Source organism: Lactuca serriola, chromosome 2, assembly GCF_051521515.1.
Source record: "Lactuca serriola cultivar US96UC23 chromosome 2, Lser_US96UC23_V15, whole genome shotgun sequence".
Taxonomy (NCBI): Eukaryota; Viridiplantae; Streptophyta; class Magnoliopsida; order Asterales; family Asteraceae; genus Lactuca; species Lactuca serriola.
In genome coordinates this window covers 46,662,524-46,682,240 of record NC_136409.1, presented here as the reverse complement: position 1 = coordinate 46,682,240, position 19,717 = coordinate 46,662,524, and the positions used below count along the sequence as shown (strand labels likewise).

Genomic DNA, 19,717 nt, shown 5'->3' with positions numbered 1-19,717 from the left:
TCCTGCGAACATCAACCAAGTCCAAGCAAAGCTTGAGCTTCTCTGTTGACAATGACTTTGTCAACATATCTGTTGTGTTGACCATGGTATCAATCTTTAGTATTGAAAACTTGTCTCCTTCCATAATATCCCAAACAAAATTTAGCAATGTGTTTCGTCTTATCGTCACACACAAGATTCTTTGCAAGACTCAAAGCACTTTGACTGGCACAATACAAGACAGGTTTCTCCTCCTTTAGAACATGACTCTGAATAAGCCCTTGCAACCATATCTCCTCTTTTATTCCTTTCGTCATGGACATGTACTCAGATTTAGTTGTAGACAAAGCAACAATATCTTGTAACGTTGACTTCCAACTGATGGCACATCCGAATAAAGTGAATATGTAGCACATCCGCGACATGCGCTTCAAAAACTCACCACCATAATTGGAGTCAGCATATCCCACCAAGTCATTCTTCGTATTTAATCCATACACCAGGAAAACATCCGACGTTCCCTTCAAGTATCGCAAGATCCACTTTATAGCTTCCCAATGAGTCTTCCCTGGATTACTCAGGAACTTGCTAACCACACTAACTGGATGAGAAAAATCAGGTCTAGTACAAACCATAGCATACATGAGACTTCCAACAGCACTAGAGTATGGAACCATATTCATGTACTTCCTTTCTTCATTAGTAATGGGTATAGTGCTTGGACCAAGTTTAAAGTGAGCCACCATAGGAGTTCCAACTGGCTTGGACTGATCATAGTTGAAGGATTGCAGAACTTTCTCAAGGTACTTCTGTTGAGAAATACACAACCTCCCTGATTTTCTATCCTTTTGTATCTCCATCCCCAGTATCTTCTTTGCTGATCCCAAATCGTTCATCTCAAAACATTCTTCAGGGTTTCCTTCAAGTCAATTATTCCATCCATGTCTTTGGCTGCAACGAGCAGTTCATCAACATATAGCAACAGGTATATGTAGGAATCTGGTGACAATTCCTTTGAGTAAATACAATTGTCAAACTGGTTCTGAGTGTAGCCATTTGAGATCATGAATGAATCAAATCTCTTGTACCATTGTTGTGGAGACTGCTTCAAACCATACACATATTTCTTCAACAAACATACATGGTTCTTCTTAGCATCAAGTAACCCTTCTCGACGGTACATATAAATCTTCTCTTCTAAATTCCCACAAAGAAATTCAGTTTTCACATCAAGTTGTTCAAGCTCCAGATCAAATGTTCTCACCATGGCCAAAGGAACTCGAATTGTCTTGTGGTTTACGGCCGATGAGAACACCACGTGATAATCAATTCCTTCTTTCTGGGAGAACCCTTTTGACACCAACCTTGCCTTGAACCTAGCAGGTTCAACTCCTGGTATCCCTTCCTTTTTCTTAAAGATCCACTTGCATCCCACTGGCCTTGATCCCTTTGGTATTGAAACAAGATTCCATGTTTCATTCTTTTCTAAAGATTGAATTACTTCATTCTGGGCGTCAACCAGTCATTTGCTTCTTTCCTCGCCATAACCTCTTTATATGATTGAGGCTCCTCGGTGTCAATTTCTTATCTAGTTGCTAAAGCAAAAGCAATGGACTCAAGTTCACCAGAATTCACACATCCCACACATATGTTAGGTTGTTGAATAACCCACTTTGATCTTTTCTTTGCAATATATTCATACCCATCATAATTACCAGCATCAACATCACTGGACGAAGATCCCAAGTATTACTCTTGGGTTTCATCTTGTCCAGGCTGTTCACTGTGGCCTTGCTCTTTGTCAATTATCACAACTCTGTCTAGAGTTTAAGATGAAAACTCCACCTTCGGGTTAGTACCCTGATCTTTGTTCCATGCTTGACTTGTTTCACCTCCTCCCTGGTTAGCCATGGCAGATTCATCAAAGGTCACATCTCTAATCAAGATAAATTTAGGAGTTCTTCCTTCTTCTGTACACCACAGTCTATAACCTTTCACTCTTTTCGCATATCCTAGAAATATGCACTTCATTTCCCTTGGCTCAAGTTTACCATCAATCACATGAGCATATGCAGGGCATCCAAATATACATAAACCAGAATAGTCATAGGGTTCCCCGGACCAAAACTCTTGAGGAGTCTTCAAGTCTATTGCAGTTGATGGTGATCTGTTCACCAGATAACATGCAGTGTTAACTGCTTCCGCCCAGAATTTCTTGGATAAGTTAGCAAATATCCGCATGCACCTTGCACACTGCATGAGTGTTTGGTTCATACGTTATGCCACTCCATTTTGTTGTGGTGTGTGCCGTACAGTGCGTTACGTCACTATACCTTTTGCCCTGCAGAAATTATCAAATGGAGCATTGCAGAACTCCAACCCATATCAGTCCTCAGATTCTTGACTTGTTTCCCATTCCTTTTCTCAACCATGGTCTTCCACTCCTTGAACTTCCCAAACACCTAATCCTTTGTCTTCAGAAAGTACAACTAAACCTTCCTTGAATAGTCATCAATGAACATCATGAAGTATGAGCATCCTCCTTGAGACTTCATTGGTGCAAGACCCCACAGATCTGAGTGAACATACTCCACGACTTCCTTGCTTTTGTGTTGACTGCTACCGAACTTCACTTTGTGATGCTTTCCCTTGACGCAAGCTTCACAAACTTTATCTTTCTAGTAGTTTCCCCACCAAGCAGTCCTTTTTTATTTAGAACTGACATGCCCTTCCCACTCATGTGCCCCAACCTACGATGCTACAACTCTGTCTTGTCATCACCTTCATTCAAGTATTGGGAGATAGCCATCATTCCCATAACCGTACTGCCTTCTAGGATATAGAACCCTCCACGATTCATCTTCCCTTTCATTATAACCAGAGTGCCTTTGGTCACTTTGACCCAGTTGCCTTCACCAGCGTACCTCGTCCCATTCTTAGCTAATGTGCCAAGAGAAATTAGATTCTTCCAATGTTTTGGAACGTACCAGCAATCTAACTTCTTGAACATGTCATCATGCATCTTGATCTGCACCATGCCACTACCTTTGATACTGCTCACTCAATCATCACCCATCTTAATTGTGCCATCCTACTCTTTGAAAGAGTCAAACCATTCACGATTATACATCATGTGATAGGATGCTCCATAATCCAAGACCCAAGCATCAGCAGACCTTGATGAGTACACAGTCAGTACATCACCATCGTCCCCTTCATTAGAACTTTCCTGAGCCACAGCAGCATTGTTATTGCTGCTTGATTCAGTCTTGGACTTCCCATTCCTCAGCTGTGTAAAATTTCGCTAGAAGTGACCCTTCTCCTTATAGTTATAACATTTCATGTTTGATGAACCTTTAGACTTCGATTTTGAACGTTATCTCCCTCTGTTTCCCCTTTCATCTCTTCTGTCCTCCCTCTCCCTGCAAACAAACTGGAATTGGACACCTCCTCTCCACCTGAAAATTTTCTTTTTAGTTCCTTGGACATCAGAGAGTCCTTCACATCATTTACAGTGATCGTTTTCCTACCATAAAGCATAATATCAATGAAATTCTCATATGAGTTAGGAAGCGGGCATAAGAGAACAAGCACCTAATCTTCTTCTTTAATATTCACATCAACACCTTATAGATCCAAGATCATTTGATTGAAGTTATCCAGATGATCTTTCACTTGGGTACTTTCAGACATTTTTAGAGTGTACAAGCTTTGCTTCTGATACAACCTGTTTGTCTGTGAGTTGTTTTGGTACTTGTCACAAAGTTTATCCCAGAGCCCGAAAGCAGTTATTTGATCCACAACCTCCCTCAATACTGCATCTGTCAAGCTCAATATAATGGAACCATGTGCCTTCGTCAGAATATCCACCTTCTTATCAGTCGCCATGTCCTTTGGCATTTTTCCCACTCCTTCCAGTGATGTCGTACATCCTTGTTGAACCAGAAGAGCCCCTCATCTTCACCTTCCACAAAGTGAAGTTATTTTAGCAATTGAACTTCTCAAAATCAAACTTGTGAGTAGACATCTTCAATTACATAAATACAAACCGCAGCTCTGATATCACTTGTTAGGAAGTAAACCAGATAACTAGCAAAACCAAAAGCACACAAGACACAGTGTTTACGTGGTTCAGTCAAGGAGACCTACATCTACGAGCAGGAGGGGAGTATTCTTTTTTTTAGAGGTCTCAACATAGAGGTTACAAGTACAATTACACAAATATTTGCCTATCACTCTAGATTTAAAGATACAAAATGACGTAGCATGCATCCCTATTTATACTTGAGGGATCAGACCTAAAACCCTAATAGGCCAAGCCCAATGGCCCATAGGCCCATGAAAGGTGTCAACGAATCACAATCCGCCATGCAGCATCTTTTGGAGCATTCTTGAGCAATATCATCTTCTAGACATACTTGGATCAAAATGGCACAACACAGGAATCAATATGGCGCATCATGTACCAAGATGGTCCATGATGGCGCAATAGCTTCTTCATGGCGCAACAGAAACCCTAGTTGGCACGACAGGGATCTAAATGGTGCAAGAGCATCAATTATGGCGTACAACATCAATATTAAAGCAACAACCTCACCAAGAGCTACAGGCACATGCATGGCTCAACAGGAAAACAACATGGCGTAAGAGGAGAACAAATGGTGCAAGAGCATCCCTCTTGACCCATTTATTCATCACGTAGCACAATAAGGACTCCTTGTTGCTCCATATCCGTTCCAAGTGCTCCAAACCTCTTCCAAGTGCTCCAAACTCCTTCCAGGTGCTCCAAAACCCCTTGTACACAATCATTTCCTTTAGCACTTGATCAGTTCTTTTGCATGATGATCTCATTCCTCTCTTAGATGATTTGTTCCTTTAACATAGGCTCCATGAATCCCAGGTGCTCCATTGAGGTCCAAGTGCTCCAAATGCTTCATGAACATGATCCAAAGGCTCCAAATGCTCGAGTCACATTTAAAAATCTCCACCTTGACTTGAGCATCCTCTAAACTCCACCTCAAACAAGAACTTCCTCTCCCTTCCTGCCATTCGTCCCCGAAGGGACCTACCTCCTGCGAACATCAACCAAGTCCAAGAAAAGCTTGAACTTCTCTGTGGGCAATGACTTTGTCGACATATATGATGTGTTGACCTTGGTATCAATCTTCAGTACTGAAAACTTGTCTCCTTCCAGAATATCCTGAATGAAATTTAGCCGAACATCAATGTGTTTTGCCTTTTCATGATACACAGGATTCTTTGCAAGACTCAAGGCACTTTGACTATCACAATACAAGACAAGTTTCTCCACCTTCATAACAAGACTTTAAATAAGCCCCTGCAACCATATCTTCCTTTCTTTATTATTCCTTCCGTCATGGACATATACTCGGATTCAGTTGTAGACAAAGCAACAGTATCTTATAAGGTTGACTTCCAACTGATGGCACATCTGAATAAAGTGAATATGTAGCATTTCCGTGACCTTTCCTTCAACATGTCACCACCATAATCAGAGTCAGCATATCCCACCAAGTCACTCTTTGTATTTGATCCATACACCAGGAAAACATCCATCGTTCCCTTCAAGTATCGCAAGATCCACTTTACAGCTTCCTAGTGAGTCTTCTCTGGATTACTCACAAACCTGCTAACCACACTAACTGCGTAAACCTAATCAGGTCTTGTACAAACAATAGCATACATGAAACTTCCAACAGTACTAGATTATGGAACCATGTTCATGTACTTCCTTTCTTCATTAGTAGTGGGTGTAGTTCTGGGACCAAGTTTAAAGTGAGCCACCAAAGGAGTTCCAACTAGCTTGGACTTATCATACTTCAAGGATTGTACAACTTTCTCAATGTACTTTTGTTGAGAAATACACAACCTCCCTGGTTTTCTATCCCTTTGTATCTCCATCCCCAGTATCTTCTTTGCTACTCCCAAATCCTTCATCTCAAACTCATTCTTCAGGGTTGCCTTCAAGTCATTTATATATATCTGTTGGATTAATGTCTAAGTCCATAACTATATTTGGTAAGACTTGACCCGACCCGGCATGGTCCATTTGGGTTGCATACCATCATGCACTTGGATGAGAGAAATAAGACACTTATGGTTATTAATATATTATAAGTTCTAGTATATTAATAATAAGAATAATAAGATTATTTAATTAGTATTGATCAAGAATTAATCTAGGATTAATTAAGTGATCAAAAGAAGACTAATTAAATATATGGGTTGATTGTGTAAATCATCCATACTTGTATAGTGGGCTAATGCTCCATGGATAATCAAGTTGGGCTAAAACCCATAGGATGGTCCATGGATGCTCCATGGTGTATTTGAACCCATGGATCCAAGGAAATGGAAAGTCATGACAATTAGGGTTTGCCCTAATTGTAACACTATATAAAGATATTATTCTTGACAAAATCGGCACTAGTAGGGTTCTAGAGAGGGCTAGCCGATTTCATGAGTTGTAAGAATTCTCTCAAGTTATTCCAAGTGTTTTGATGATTGTGATTCCATTTGAGGTGTCACACTTGGGGCACTGGGTACTCAAGCTTCATGAAGACTTTTCTACATAAGAGGTATGTATTCTATCTTGTTATATTCATTGTTTTATATGCTAGATTAGGATAATACCTTGGAAGTTCTTATTTGCATGTATAATAGAGAAAACATAGATCCAAGGTATTTAGGGTTGCATGTACACTTAGGAGTGTTAGAATGCTCATAACCCAACAGTGGTATCAGAGCCTAGGCTTGCTTTCTCTTATACTTGATGCAAATTGCTGAAAAATGCTGAAGAACTCGATTTTCTGGCTTTCTGGGCACTGTACTCGCCGAGTCCACTGATGAACTCGCCGAGTACATGAGTAAAATCATCCTACTCGCCGAGTAGGTTGATGCCACTCGCCGAGTAGGAGCCCCAGACAGCATATATTCGAGGTTTTTGGCTAGAAATGGACTAGGAACATTACCCAAAGATGTTTTTGAACTTATAAACTTGTTTTTGATATGGTAATGTTCATGCTAATCCATTTTCAAAGATAATTGTCAATAGATTCATGTTTTGTATTAGTTTAAGGTTTAGACTAATTACATGAAAAAGTTTGATTTGAATTATCTTGATCTTATGAGTTGCTTAGATTAATAGAAAAGTTAATTGAAATAGTTGTTTTCAATCCAAATTAATCTAAGAGTTGATTCTAAAATGTGTTTGTGTAACTTGTCCTCAAGTTATATGAAAAGTCACATTCAAGTTTCATAAAACTCATAAAAGTTGGCAATGGTTACAAAATGAAGAGTCTTGTGTCATTGAATAATTTTTATGACTCCATAACTTGTCCTCAAGTTATGAAAGTTCAAGAGTCACTTCATTAAAGAAAAAATATGTAACCATAATTAAATCCATAAGTTATAAAATAAAGAAAAAGTTAGTTCTTTTAGTAGTTTAAAGTCTTCCATAACTTGTCCTCAAGTTATGGAACTTGAAGAGTTTTTGGATTAAAACTACTTTAAACACATAAGTTATGGAATTAATTAGTTTTGAATAGTTTCAAAACTTGCCCTCAAGTTTTGGAATTTGAAAAGTTTTCAAGTATGAATACTTTAATTCCAAGTTAGCCCTTAGAATTTTAAAAGTTAAAATTCAACCCTTATACTTTATAATATTATAAGTTAATAATATATATATGTATAAGAGTAAAGTCAGTCTTACCGCTAGTACGCCTCATTCACGAAGCCGGTCTATAAGGTGGGTATAAGGTTGTTGCCTATAAACTGACAACTTAATGGGTGTCCACTCTCACCCACCGCTTGCTTGACTGGTGGAGGGTTGTTGCTTATAAAATTCCATTAAGAGCAAGAGTGGAAATATGAAATTGATTCTTTTATTTGTGGCAATGTCTAAATTTACCAAATATGGAAAGATTCTCATCACCCAAGTTTCAATTGGACCGGAACTTGGAATCATGCAAGTTGTATAGCATGATGAATGAGAACTTTCAAGTTTTGGAAAAATTAAGACTAATTACTTGTTCACATGGATGTGTGAGTCAAGTAAAGGACTAAGGGATCGAGTACATAGTCTTGTGCACTGGTCAAGTCCACCACAAAAGATTGGTAAGACTATTCGTCATAGTTTACTGAAGTTCAGTAAATATGATTATACTTACAAGCTTAAGTGTAACTCTGAGACATTGGAAAAAGGTTCCAATGTAAGGCAGAGCGAATAAGAAGAATCAAATAAGGCAGAAGGATAAAAGTGTCTCAAATCTGAAAATATGGGAGAGTACTTTAGTATCAGTTTTGTGATCATCTTAATGATTAAGTAACCATAGCACAATTAGTTCTCTAAGGAAATCTTAGTGCATTCTTATGACTAAGAAGAGGGATCTTGAATTGTTGAAATGGTTAAATCAAGAAGATGAGTCATACTTCGTTCCAATACAAGTCTTAGAGTCATACTCCAAGATTGTAACTTGAGTGACATGTCTTAAAGAAGGTTTAAAACACTTGTCAAATGTAAGAGTAAAAGTTTTCTACTCTTGTACATTTGAAATTGGTGAGTTGTGATGTTTTGGATAAAACAAAGACCAACTTAGGCCAATTGTGTGAAGTGTTTATCTTGATTAGAATCTACACTATCTCTTGGATATTTGACAAGGGAGTCTTATAGGTCAAGAGGACAGTGGGAGTCTTAAAGGTCTTGAAAGTCTCAAGAACCAATCAAGAAGAGAACCTGAAGTTCTTCACTAGCACACGACTTGAGGTCTACAACCTATCGTGTTGACATATTCTGTGCCCATTCCAGTTAAAGTTGGCTTTGCATATGAGTTCTTAGAGTTCTCAATTGGTTGCACAACAACTTGGAAGCAATGGTAAGCCCTTGAGCTGCCAGGTGGCAAGAAATTAAGATTGAGTTCAGTCCATATGAGTTTGGATTTGTCATTATCCTTGTCTTGTGACTATGATTTTGACAATTCACATGGATAAGAACACATACACCAGTAAATCTAAGTGTCATAAGGTTTCTCTCCGATTCATGAAAATGATGGTGAGGAAACACTTTCACTAAGTAGATTTTAGCTAGATAGCAATTGTGATATTTGCATTCTCAAAGTCGTTAGTGGAGCGCGTGTGGTTAACCGGCACACTAACATGGACTTGTGAGAGGTGGCAAAAAGGTCTAACCATTATGATTACGGCATACCTCTTCATAATTGTTTAGACTCACAAGTGTGCTATCTAAGGGAAGGTGTATGATTTTGATAAAGTCTTATCAAAACAATCTAGTATCAGAAATCTGAACTTTGGTAAGAAAGTCAATGAAGTATTGATTTCTAGAAGTCCAGCTGATTTCTGGGTACATGTCAAAGCTAGTGGGAGCATAAGTGTTATGCTAATAATCATCATGTTAGTGGGAGCATGATAATTATGTTAAGTATTGCAAGTTAGCAATGTTAATTATAGAAAACAAAAGGTCTCAATTGGGAAAAGTTGTTTTGCTATAATTAAGGGAGAGGAAATTATACTTCATCTCAAATCTATAAGCTTAGATCGTGAGGTTTTAATCATTTAGTCAAGGATATATATATGAATTTCATGTTGGAATGGCTCAACATAAGGAAATTCTATATATGGGTCCATTATTTGCGTTCTAAAATTCGATTATGATTACGGCATCCCTTTTCATAATCTGAATTATGAGAACTTGGCAAATTGAAATGGACATATTATAGCAAAAGACTAGTTTAGTCTTTATGTGAGACATCATGAATCGTGTCCCATATGCTTCGGATATAGGATCGATTACATGTGCTATAATCATCCGTTCTACAATTTTCAAAATGCCGGGGGCATTAAGAAGGGAAAAGGTTTAGAACTGGATATGACTAAAAGGATTAAACAATTGTCGAGGACAATCTAAGGTTTACCAAAGATTGGTTGCTCAAGGACAGTTGGAAGTATAGTGATAATTCTGGAAGGACCATATTGACATAGTCTGTAAGGAGGCAACTCTTGTTCAGAAGTGATGGTCAAAATGGAATCTGGAAATGTTTCAAAGTTAGAATTTTCAATCTGTGTAAGATTAAGGAAACTTAATGCAAGAAGGATGTTTCCAAGGAGCTGATCTCCTTTGGAATACTCTGTAATGGTTGTTGTCAAGTCTTTATGACTTTGTACATAATCATTACAAGAAGATCAATGCATATAAGTTTAGAATCTAACAGATTCCAGTAAATGGCATGAATTTGGAATTCTTGCATTTGCAGTATTGATTTGGGAGTGTGAAAAGAGAATCAGTGAAGTTATGTTCAATTGATCTAGTTCACAAAGTAAAGATCATAGACAAACATAGTATGCATACTTGGTGTTTGGCATGACTAGTGTTTAGAAAACATAGTGTACATGCTTGGAGCATGGGACAACTATTGTTTTAAATTCAAGAATAAAGTTGATAGCTGAAACAGTATACAATGAATAATGTGTAATCATATGGTGATAAATAAAAGGTGTTTTATTTATGTTCAAAGAGTTGATACCATATTGGATTCAATTATTATTGTGTTTCATTTTGCATGTTTTGACTTCCCGAATAAACTGGTTATTCCTCCGGAATGACTAAGTTATTCAAACTATCCACAGTCGGTCATATTTTGGAAGTAGATATGAATTAAGACTGTCATGATGGGTTGTAGAGGTCTAAGGTGTTGGACAAGGCTACAACAATCATGAGTGCTCATAAGTTCTGAGTATTGGATTCAACCCGCGCTCATTGGAATCACTTCATGGATTTTATCACGAGTGATCATGAGACGATAATATCTTATATTCTTCAAACCTAGAGATATGAGTTGTTACTATGAGTTGATAGTACATTGATTGCACGAAACCGCATTTGGTAACTCTGTGCTATAAAGCGTGCTTTTGTGTATGATTGAACAAGTAGTAGAACAAGCCATATGAGTCGAAGTTTATCCATTCCTTTTACCTTCGGGATAAAAGTGATATCTGTGGGCCCCTCGATGATTTGATGATGACAAATGGAAGTGCTCGGCCGGGCCAGGACTGATTTGATTTGTTCAATTAGTCAGTTGTCATAAATCGGAAATCGGGAAACAACAAATGGACAGAGAGAATGAATATAATCCATGTCTCAGTCCATATGATATCTAGAATGGAGGAATATATGATCCCTTATCTAATGGACAAGTCACTGACAAAGGTCAGAGTTCATCTACAAGGTCAGAGTTCGACAGAAGCTTTTGAGAGCTACGATTGCCAGTTGGTTCCTGAAGTCATACGCAATAATAGTTTTAGACTTATCCAAGTGGGAGACTGTTGGATTAATGTCTAAGTCCATAACTATATTTGGTAAGACTTGACCCGACCCGGCATGGTCCATTTGGGTTGCATACCATCATGCACTTGGATGAGAGAAATAAGACACTTATGGTTATTAATATAGTATAAGTTCTAGTATATTAATAATAAGAATAATAAGATTATTTAATTAGTATTGATCAAGAATTAATCTAGGATTAATTAAGTGATCAAAAGAAGACTAATTAAATATATGGGTTGATTGTGTAAATCATCCATACTTGTATAGTGGGCTAATGCTCCATGGATAATCAAGTTGGGCTAAAACCCATAGGATGGTCCATGGATGCTCCATGGTGTATTTGAACCCATGGATCCAAGGAAATGGAAAGTCATGACAATTAGGGTTTGCCCTAATTGTAACACTATATAAAGATATTATTCTTGACAAAATCGGCACTAGTAGGGTTCTAGAGAGGGCTAGCCGATTTCATGAGTTGTAAGAATTCTCTCAAGTTATTCCAAGTGTTTTGATGATTGTGATTCCATTTGAGGTGTCACACTTGGGGCACTAGGTACTCAAGCTTCATGAAGACTTTTCTACATAAGAGGTATGTATTCTATCTTGTTATATTCATTGTTTTATATGCTAGATTAGGATAATACCTTGGAAGTTCTTATTTGCATGTATAATAGAGAAAACATAGATCCAAGGTATTTAGGGTTGCATGTACACTTAGGAGTGTTAGAATGCTCATAACCCAACAATATTATCAACATATATAAACATATATATGTAGGAATCTAGTGACAAATCCTTTGAGTAAACACATTTGTCAAACTGGTTCTGAGTGTAGCCATTTGAGGTCATGAATGAATAAAATCTCTTGTACCATTGTTGTGGAGACTGCTTCAAACCATACATGGATTTCTTCAGCAAACATACATGGTCCTTCTTAGCATCAAGGAACCCTTCTGGATGGGCATATAAATCTTCTCTTCTAAATTCCCATGAAGAAATTTATTTTTAACATCAAGTTGTTCAACTCCAAATCAAATGTACTCACCTTGGCTAAAAGAACTCAAATTGTTTTGTGCTTCACGACCGGTGAGAACACCACGACATAATCAATTCATTCTTTCTAATAGAATGTAAGTCCCCAAAATTGCTTGAGTATCAATCAGATCCAATTGATGGTGCGGAATCCCAATCAATTGGATGATGTCAGATCAAATAGAAGAGAAGGAGAAGAAGAATTAAGATGAATCTAATGATGTATTAACGAAATTGAGTGATGCTCCTTACAAGAGATTCTCTCTCACACACACTTCTTCTCTCTAACTTTCTCTCTCTTCTAGCGTTACACTCCTCTACCCATTACATCTATTTATATGGACCTCCAGTCGTACACGTGTGTACAGCAGCACACCTTGTGTACGGTCGTACACAGGGTCTGCGGCCATACACACAAACCGAAAACACATACAACATTACATAAAAATATATTTTCCTAGAAAAGCAAAGTATAAACCATATTTTTGACCCAACAGTCTCCCCTTTGGTTTATAACTTTCTTTTCTAATTGGCCCAAGAAACTCCCCTTAAAAAGTAGCTGGCCTTTTCTTGTTAATCTTAAATGGGATTTTGGCTTCAGCTTTAATCTTCAATGACTTCATCTTGAGCAGTTGGGATTTTCTTCAGAATCTGGCATTGAACGCACGTTGGGTGAGGAGGCTTCTTGAAAAGATTCTTGAAAGATAGCTCTTTCAGCTTGAGAATCTTCAGGGAGAACATCAGAGAGAAATAATATTCTGGATCACTTCAGCAGGTACAAGATATCAACAGATTGATTGAGGAGGCTTCAATGCAATCCGTCGCATAATCTTCAAGAACAACTTAACCTTGCTTCTGAGGTTGAAAGATTGAATGATGGAAGAATAGTCTTCATTTCTTGCTCCTTCGAATGCGAATTCTTCGATGATCACGGATGAAGCCTTGGCTCAGAAAATCTCAATACAGTCTCCATGAGTCATATCTATACCTGAAATCACTTTTCAAGACAAAACAAAACTAAAAGAAAACTTAGCACACAAAAAATATTTTTTGTATTTTCAGTTTTCTGATTTTTGTTTGAGTTTTGAATTTTCTGATTTTTGTTTGATTTTTAATTAATTAATTTTTAACTTTTTTTTTTGTAATTCTCCCCTTAAATTTGTGCATAGAGGAAAACTATGAACAAATTTACCAAAAACAAAAATATTTGGGATCAAGGTTGTGAGACAGTCTGAACTCGTTTATCGGTACCTTCATCTTCATGAATAGATCTGGTCAATTGCCGGTATTGTGGTCCACTTAAACACGAATGATATCGCCAAATTTTTCTAAATAAATCATTTAGCTGACGACAACCATGGGTATTGTTGTCTACTTAAATTAAGCAGCGAGATCTACAGACAACCTCTAAATGGTTCAATTTTAGTTGCACTAGAACCTGTTCCCCACTTCCCGATATACCCTGGTTATCAAGAACTTCCTAAGGACTCCTTACTTTAGGTGAGTGAACAATTATTATGGAGGAAGTCAGATTTAGAGATAGATGCATATGTTGTGTCCCAGGTCGGATTTATTTCAATCACGCAGAGGGGACAACATATGGCTGACTAGAATAGAGGGATTGAGAAGTAGAATGTTGCATATGCTATGTTCCAAGTCAGATATGTTTCAATCACGCATAGGAGACAGCATATGGCTAACAGATAGGAAGAATTTCATAGATAAGGAGATACAAAGAAATAGAGTTGCATATGTTGCATTCCAGGTCGAATCTCTTCCAATCATGCAGAGGAAGCAACATATGACTGACAGATAAAAAGCAAGAAAATAATTTCCTACAGACCTACTTTATCAGAATCCCCTAGTCGCCCTATCAGAACCAGAATTAAGGACATAAGTCCGTACATCAAGGAAAAGTTAAGCCACAGTTCTAGATGCGTATTAATTTAGTGTATCCCGTCGGTTCCCATGTTTATCTCACTGCTCAATCTACCCAAGCGTCGTATGGTCAGTCCAAATAATCCTATCTAAATCCACACTGTCAAATCCTTCATGCCTACCAGCACATTGAACATAGAGTCTAGACAATTCAGATTCAGTCCCTTACACTGGTTTAGACTGCCCATTATCACTGTAACTTCATATCACTTCCCAAACAATACTAATGAAAAACTATAAGGAAATAAAAAAATTGTCTTTAAAATGAATCAGATTAAGATAAACTCAGGAGTATAGAGAAGAAAACTCAAACCGTAATTCAACGTTTCAATTCGCATCCAGAAGATCTGAGAACAGCACGCATAATCTTAGATGAGATCCGAAAATTCTTCACTTCATTAAGCACAAACCCCATGTGATCCTCTCCTTCTTTCATTTCTCCCGCAAAGGACACATACTTTCAAATAAAGTTCTGAATGTTGTATAGTTGATAGATGTCCCCTATCATGTGCCAGGAGCAGCCATTATCAACAAACCGAAGTCTGATGATATGCCTCCATAGCTGCTCCGACACAGAGCGGGATCAGTTGGTCTTTGGAACCCAGTCCATTTTGAAACTGGGTTGACCTTTATCATCAGTGCAAGGAACTCTCTCCCAAGACATATCCTGTTTATCACAAACAGAAGATGGAGAAATGTTAGAAGCATTAGGAGATTTGGGAGATTGAACCTTTGGTACCTATTTGTAGTTGGGGTTAACCCATTTCTTTTTCGATCCGATGGGTGCCTCGACACTTGATTTTGAACTTGAAGTTGATCGTCGAGATGACTTTGACCTAACCGGTCTTGGCTTCACTGGAGCATCTCTTGAATTTGGCTTCTTGGCCGACATTCCCTTCTTGCCCTTGGGATTCAGATTCTTGGCCTCGTGGGTTTGATTTTTGTCCTTCTGCGCGTTCCAGTCACCATTGTCTGAACGTGACCTGGAAGGGTTTCTGTTGAAGTATCTCCCTCTTGGTGTGTTCTGCCAGCCTTGTGCATAGTAGGGAATGTATGCTCGATTAGGACAATTTCTGGCAATGTGTCCAGGTGTTCCACAGTGAAAAGAAGTCTTTTTCTTCACTGTGAAGTTGTTTCTTCCTACCCCTGGTGGCTTATCCTTGCCTTGTTTCTGGTTGTTCCTACAAGCACAATTGCAACAGGCCGTCGACTTTGCTTGTTTTGGAGGCCTGTATTTCTCAACAGCATGTTGATTAGAAGCAACTGAGTTTGAAGCAACAGATTCAGAGTTCAAGGAGTCATTGGATTGTTCAATAGTTTTCTCCTTGTTCTCATCTTCTGCTACTTTACCTGCACATGTAACAGAATCATTAGAAACGTTCACTTCATCTTTTTCTGACACAACCGTAACAGGTTTCCCATATTGGAGATGTGCCTCCTTGTCAATTTCTTCCTGTGTCATAGGGATGGATGTGTAGTTATGATTAAAATGTGGAGGAACACAATCATACCCTAAACCCTTGTTTTGATTATCTTTGAATTTTAATTGGTTTTCAAATAAGGACTCGACTATATTACTTGACGCAGTATAATTTTAGAAACTAATATCTGTTTTTCCATACTTCATTTTCAAAGCGTCAAGTTCCTCAGTTACAGCAACAAGTTTTTTCTTAATGTGATCATAATTCTCACACTTGTTGCTGTAATCTTCTTGTAATTTTCTAAAATCTTTTATTTTATTTTCTAGTTGAGTCTTTAAGGGCTTTTGGTTTTTCCTAAGTGTGTATCCCTCATATTTTAAGTCCTCGTTCTCTCTCTTGATTAAATCTATTGATTCTCGCAAAAATTTCATAGTTTTAGCAAAAGATGGAGAGCAACCGGATTCATTTACCTGAATTGATGTGGAACTCATTTTCCTTTTAATTTTTTTTTATTTTTTTTTTGTTGCCCTTTGACTTAAAAACAAAACGAGAAAGTCAACCTTAAAATTCAAATTTAAAAAATCAAACTTAAAAGTCAAACTCAAAAAGTCAAACCAAAAAGCTAAATTTGAAATTTTGAAAGATAAATGAAAAAGTCAAAGTTTAAAGTCAAAGGTCAAACTAGAAAAGTCAAAGTCAAAATTTAAGGGCAAAAGTCAAAATTAAAAGTCAAAAATTAAAAACAAAATTTTTTTGGTTGAAAATGTAATTTAAAAATGAAAGAAATTGATTTTTGGGATTAAAAATGACAATTTGCGAAATAAGGAACCGAGAGGGACTCTTATGAATTAATTTCGGAAGTAGTGAATCAAGATGTTGCCTAGCCCAACTGGTAAGACGCGTGCTGTGTTGGGAGGAGACCCAGGTTCGATCCCCGGCACCTCCAACTTCGCTCCCCTTTTTTCTTAAATGTGCGCTGAACTAAGAACCAATGTCGCACACATGTTGGGCCGCACATGTCCGAGCCACACACTCCCTGGCCGCACTCCCGAGCCGCACACCCGAGCCGCACTCCTTCAACCGAGCCGCACACCTTCAACAGATTCGCGAAAAAAACGACGTTGTTCACCCTTTTTTGTTCCAAAACTCGATCAAAAACTCGTTTTTATGAAAAATGCAAAGAATAAACCCCCCTTATTTTTCAGAGATCTATCCAAAAACGCAATTATCTTTTCAAAATATGATCAAATAACCTCCCGATCTGAAAATATTGATTAATACAACCAAGCTCTAATACCAATTGTAAGTCTCCAAAATTGCTTGAGTATCAATCAGATCCAATTGATGGTGCGGAATCCCAATCAATTGGATGATGTTAGATCAAATAGAAGAGAAGGAGAAGAAGAATTAAGATGAATCTAATGATGTATTAATGAAATTGAGTGATGCTCCTTACAAGAGATTCTCTCTCACACACACTTCTTCTCTCTAATTTCTCTCTCTTCTCTAGCCTTACACTCCCACATGCACTCCTCTATTTATAGCACTCCCAGCAGTATACGAGTGAACCGTTGCACACGCGTGTACGGCCGTACACAGGGTGTGCGGCCGCACACACATGTGCAGCCGTACACAGCCACTAAATTACATATTACATTATAGAAAAATATATTTTCCTAGAAAAGCAAAGTATAAACCATATTTTTGACCCAACAGAGAACCCTTTAGCCACCAACCTTGCCTTGAAACTAGCAGGTTCAACTCCTGGTATCCCTTCCTACTTCTTAAAGATCCACTTGCACCCCACTGGCTTTGCTCCCTTTGGTAATGGAACAAGCTTCCATGTTTCATTCTTTTCTAAAGATTACATTTCTGTATTCATGGCCATCGACCAGTCATTTTCTTCTTTACTCGCCACAGCCTCTTTATACGATTGAGGCTCCTTAGTGTCAATGTCTTCTCCAGTTGCTAAAGCAAAAGCAATGGACTCAAGTTCACCTGAATTCACACATCCCACATATCTGTCAGGTTTTCAAATAACCCTCTTCGATCTTCTCTTTACTATAGATTCAAACCCATCATCTTTCCCAGAATCAACATCATTGGACGAAGATCCCATGTCTTTCTCTTGGGTTTCATCTTGTCCAGGCTATTCACTGTCGCCTTGCTCTTTGTCACTTATCACAACTCTATCTGGAGTTTGAGATGAAAACTCCACCTTCTGGTTTGTACCCTGATCTTTGTTCCATGCTTGACTTGTTTCACCTCCTCCCTGGTTAGCCATGGCAGATTCATCAAAGGTCACATCTCTGCTCATGATAAATTTAGGAGTTCCTCCTTCTTCTGTACACTACAGTCTATAACCTTTTACTCTTGTTGCATATCCTAGAAATATGCACTTTATTTCCCTTGGCTCAAGTTTACCATCATTCACAAGAGCATATGCAAGGTATCCAAATATACATAAACCAGAATAGTCATAGGGTTGCCCGGACCATACCTCTTGAGGATTCTTCAAGTCTATTGCATTTGATGGTGATCTGTTCACCAGATAACATGTAGTGTTAACTGCTTCCGCCCAGAATTGCTTGGATAAGTTAGCAAATATACGCATGCACCTTGCACACTGCATGAGTGTTTGGTTCATACGTTTTGCCACTCCATTTTGTTGTGGTGTGTGTCATACAGTTCGTTGCATCACTATACCTTTTGCCTTGCAGAAATTATCAAATGAAGCATTGCAAAACTCCAACCCATTGTCAGTCCTCATATTCTTGACTTGTTTTCCAGACCTTTACTCAACCATGGTCTTTCACACCTTCAACATCCCAAAAATCTCACCCTTTGTCTTGAGAAATTACAACCAAACCTTCCTTGAATAGTCATCAATGAACATCACTAAGTATGAGCATCCTCCTTGAGACTTCACTAGTGCAGGACCCCACGGATCTGAGTGAACATACTCCACGACTTCCTTCCTTGTGTGTTGACCAGTATCGAACTTCACTTTGTGATGCTTTCCCTTGACGTAAGCTTCACAAAACTTTATCTTTCCAGTAGCCTCTCCACCAAGCAGTCCTTGTTTACTTATAACTAACACGCACTTATCACTCATATGCCCCAACCTACATTGCAACAACTCTATCTTGTCATCACCTTCATTCATGGATTGGGAGATAGCCATTATTCCCATAACCGTATTGTCTTCTAGGATATTGATCCCTCCACGATTCATATTCCTATTCATTATAACTAGAGAGCCTTTGGTCACTTTTACCCAGTCGCCTTCACCAACGTACCGCATCCCGTTCTTAGCCAATGTGCCAAGAGAAATTAGATTCTTCCGAAGTTCTGGAACGTACCAGAAATCTTATTTCCTGACCATTCCATCATGCATCTTGATCTGCACCGCACCACTACCTTTGATACTGCTCACCCAGTCATCACCCATCTCGACTGTGCCATCCCACTCTTTGAAGGAATTGAACCAGTCACGATTATACGTCATGTGATAGGATGCTCCAGAATCCAAGACCCATGCATCAGTAGAACTTGATGTACACAAAGTTTGTACATCATTATCGTCCCTTCATTAGAACTTTCCTGAACCACATTAGCTATGTTATTGTTGCTTGATTCACTCTTGGACTTCCCATACCTCAGCTATGGACAATTTCACTTGAAGTGCCCCTTCTCATTACAGTTATAACATTTCATGTTTGATGAACCTTTAGACTTCAATTTTGAATGTGATCTCCCTTTATTTCCCTCTTTCCTCTCTTTTGTCCTCCCTCTCCCTGCAAACAAACCAGAATTACACACCTCCCTCCACCTAAAACTTTTCTTTTCAATTCATTGGGTATCAGAGAGTCCTTCACATCATTCACAACGATCGTTTTCCTACCATAATGTTGGATTAGTGTCTAATCCCGTAATTATATTTGGTAAGTACTTGACCCAGTTGTGCATGGTCCTTTTCGGTTAC

General features: G+C 38.3%; 1 protein-coding gene across 1 annotated transcript; it reads right to left on the bottom strand.

The window, feature by feature from the left end:
* Window positions 1–18,589: 18,589 nt before the first annotated feature.
* Window positions 18,590–19,036, bottom strand: LOC145089205 (putative mitochondrial protein AtMg00300). The gene has a single exon (XM_079027674.1). The coding sequence runs from the start codon at window positions 19,034–19,036 to the stop codon at window positions 18,590–18,592; it is 447 nt and encodes a 148-aa protein (XP_078883800.1).
* Window positions 19,037–19,717: the final 681 nt, after the last annotated feature.

Bases quoted from the DNA above. Each gene is read 5' to 3' on its own strand.
- LOC145089205 (XM_079027674.1), bottom strand. From the start codon at position 19,036: ATGCGGTACGTTGGTGAAGGCGACTGGGTAAAAGTGACCAAAGGCTCT.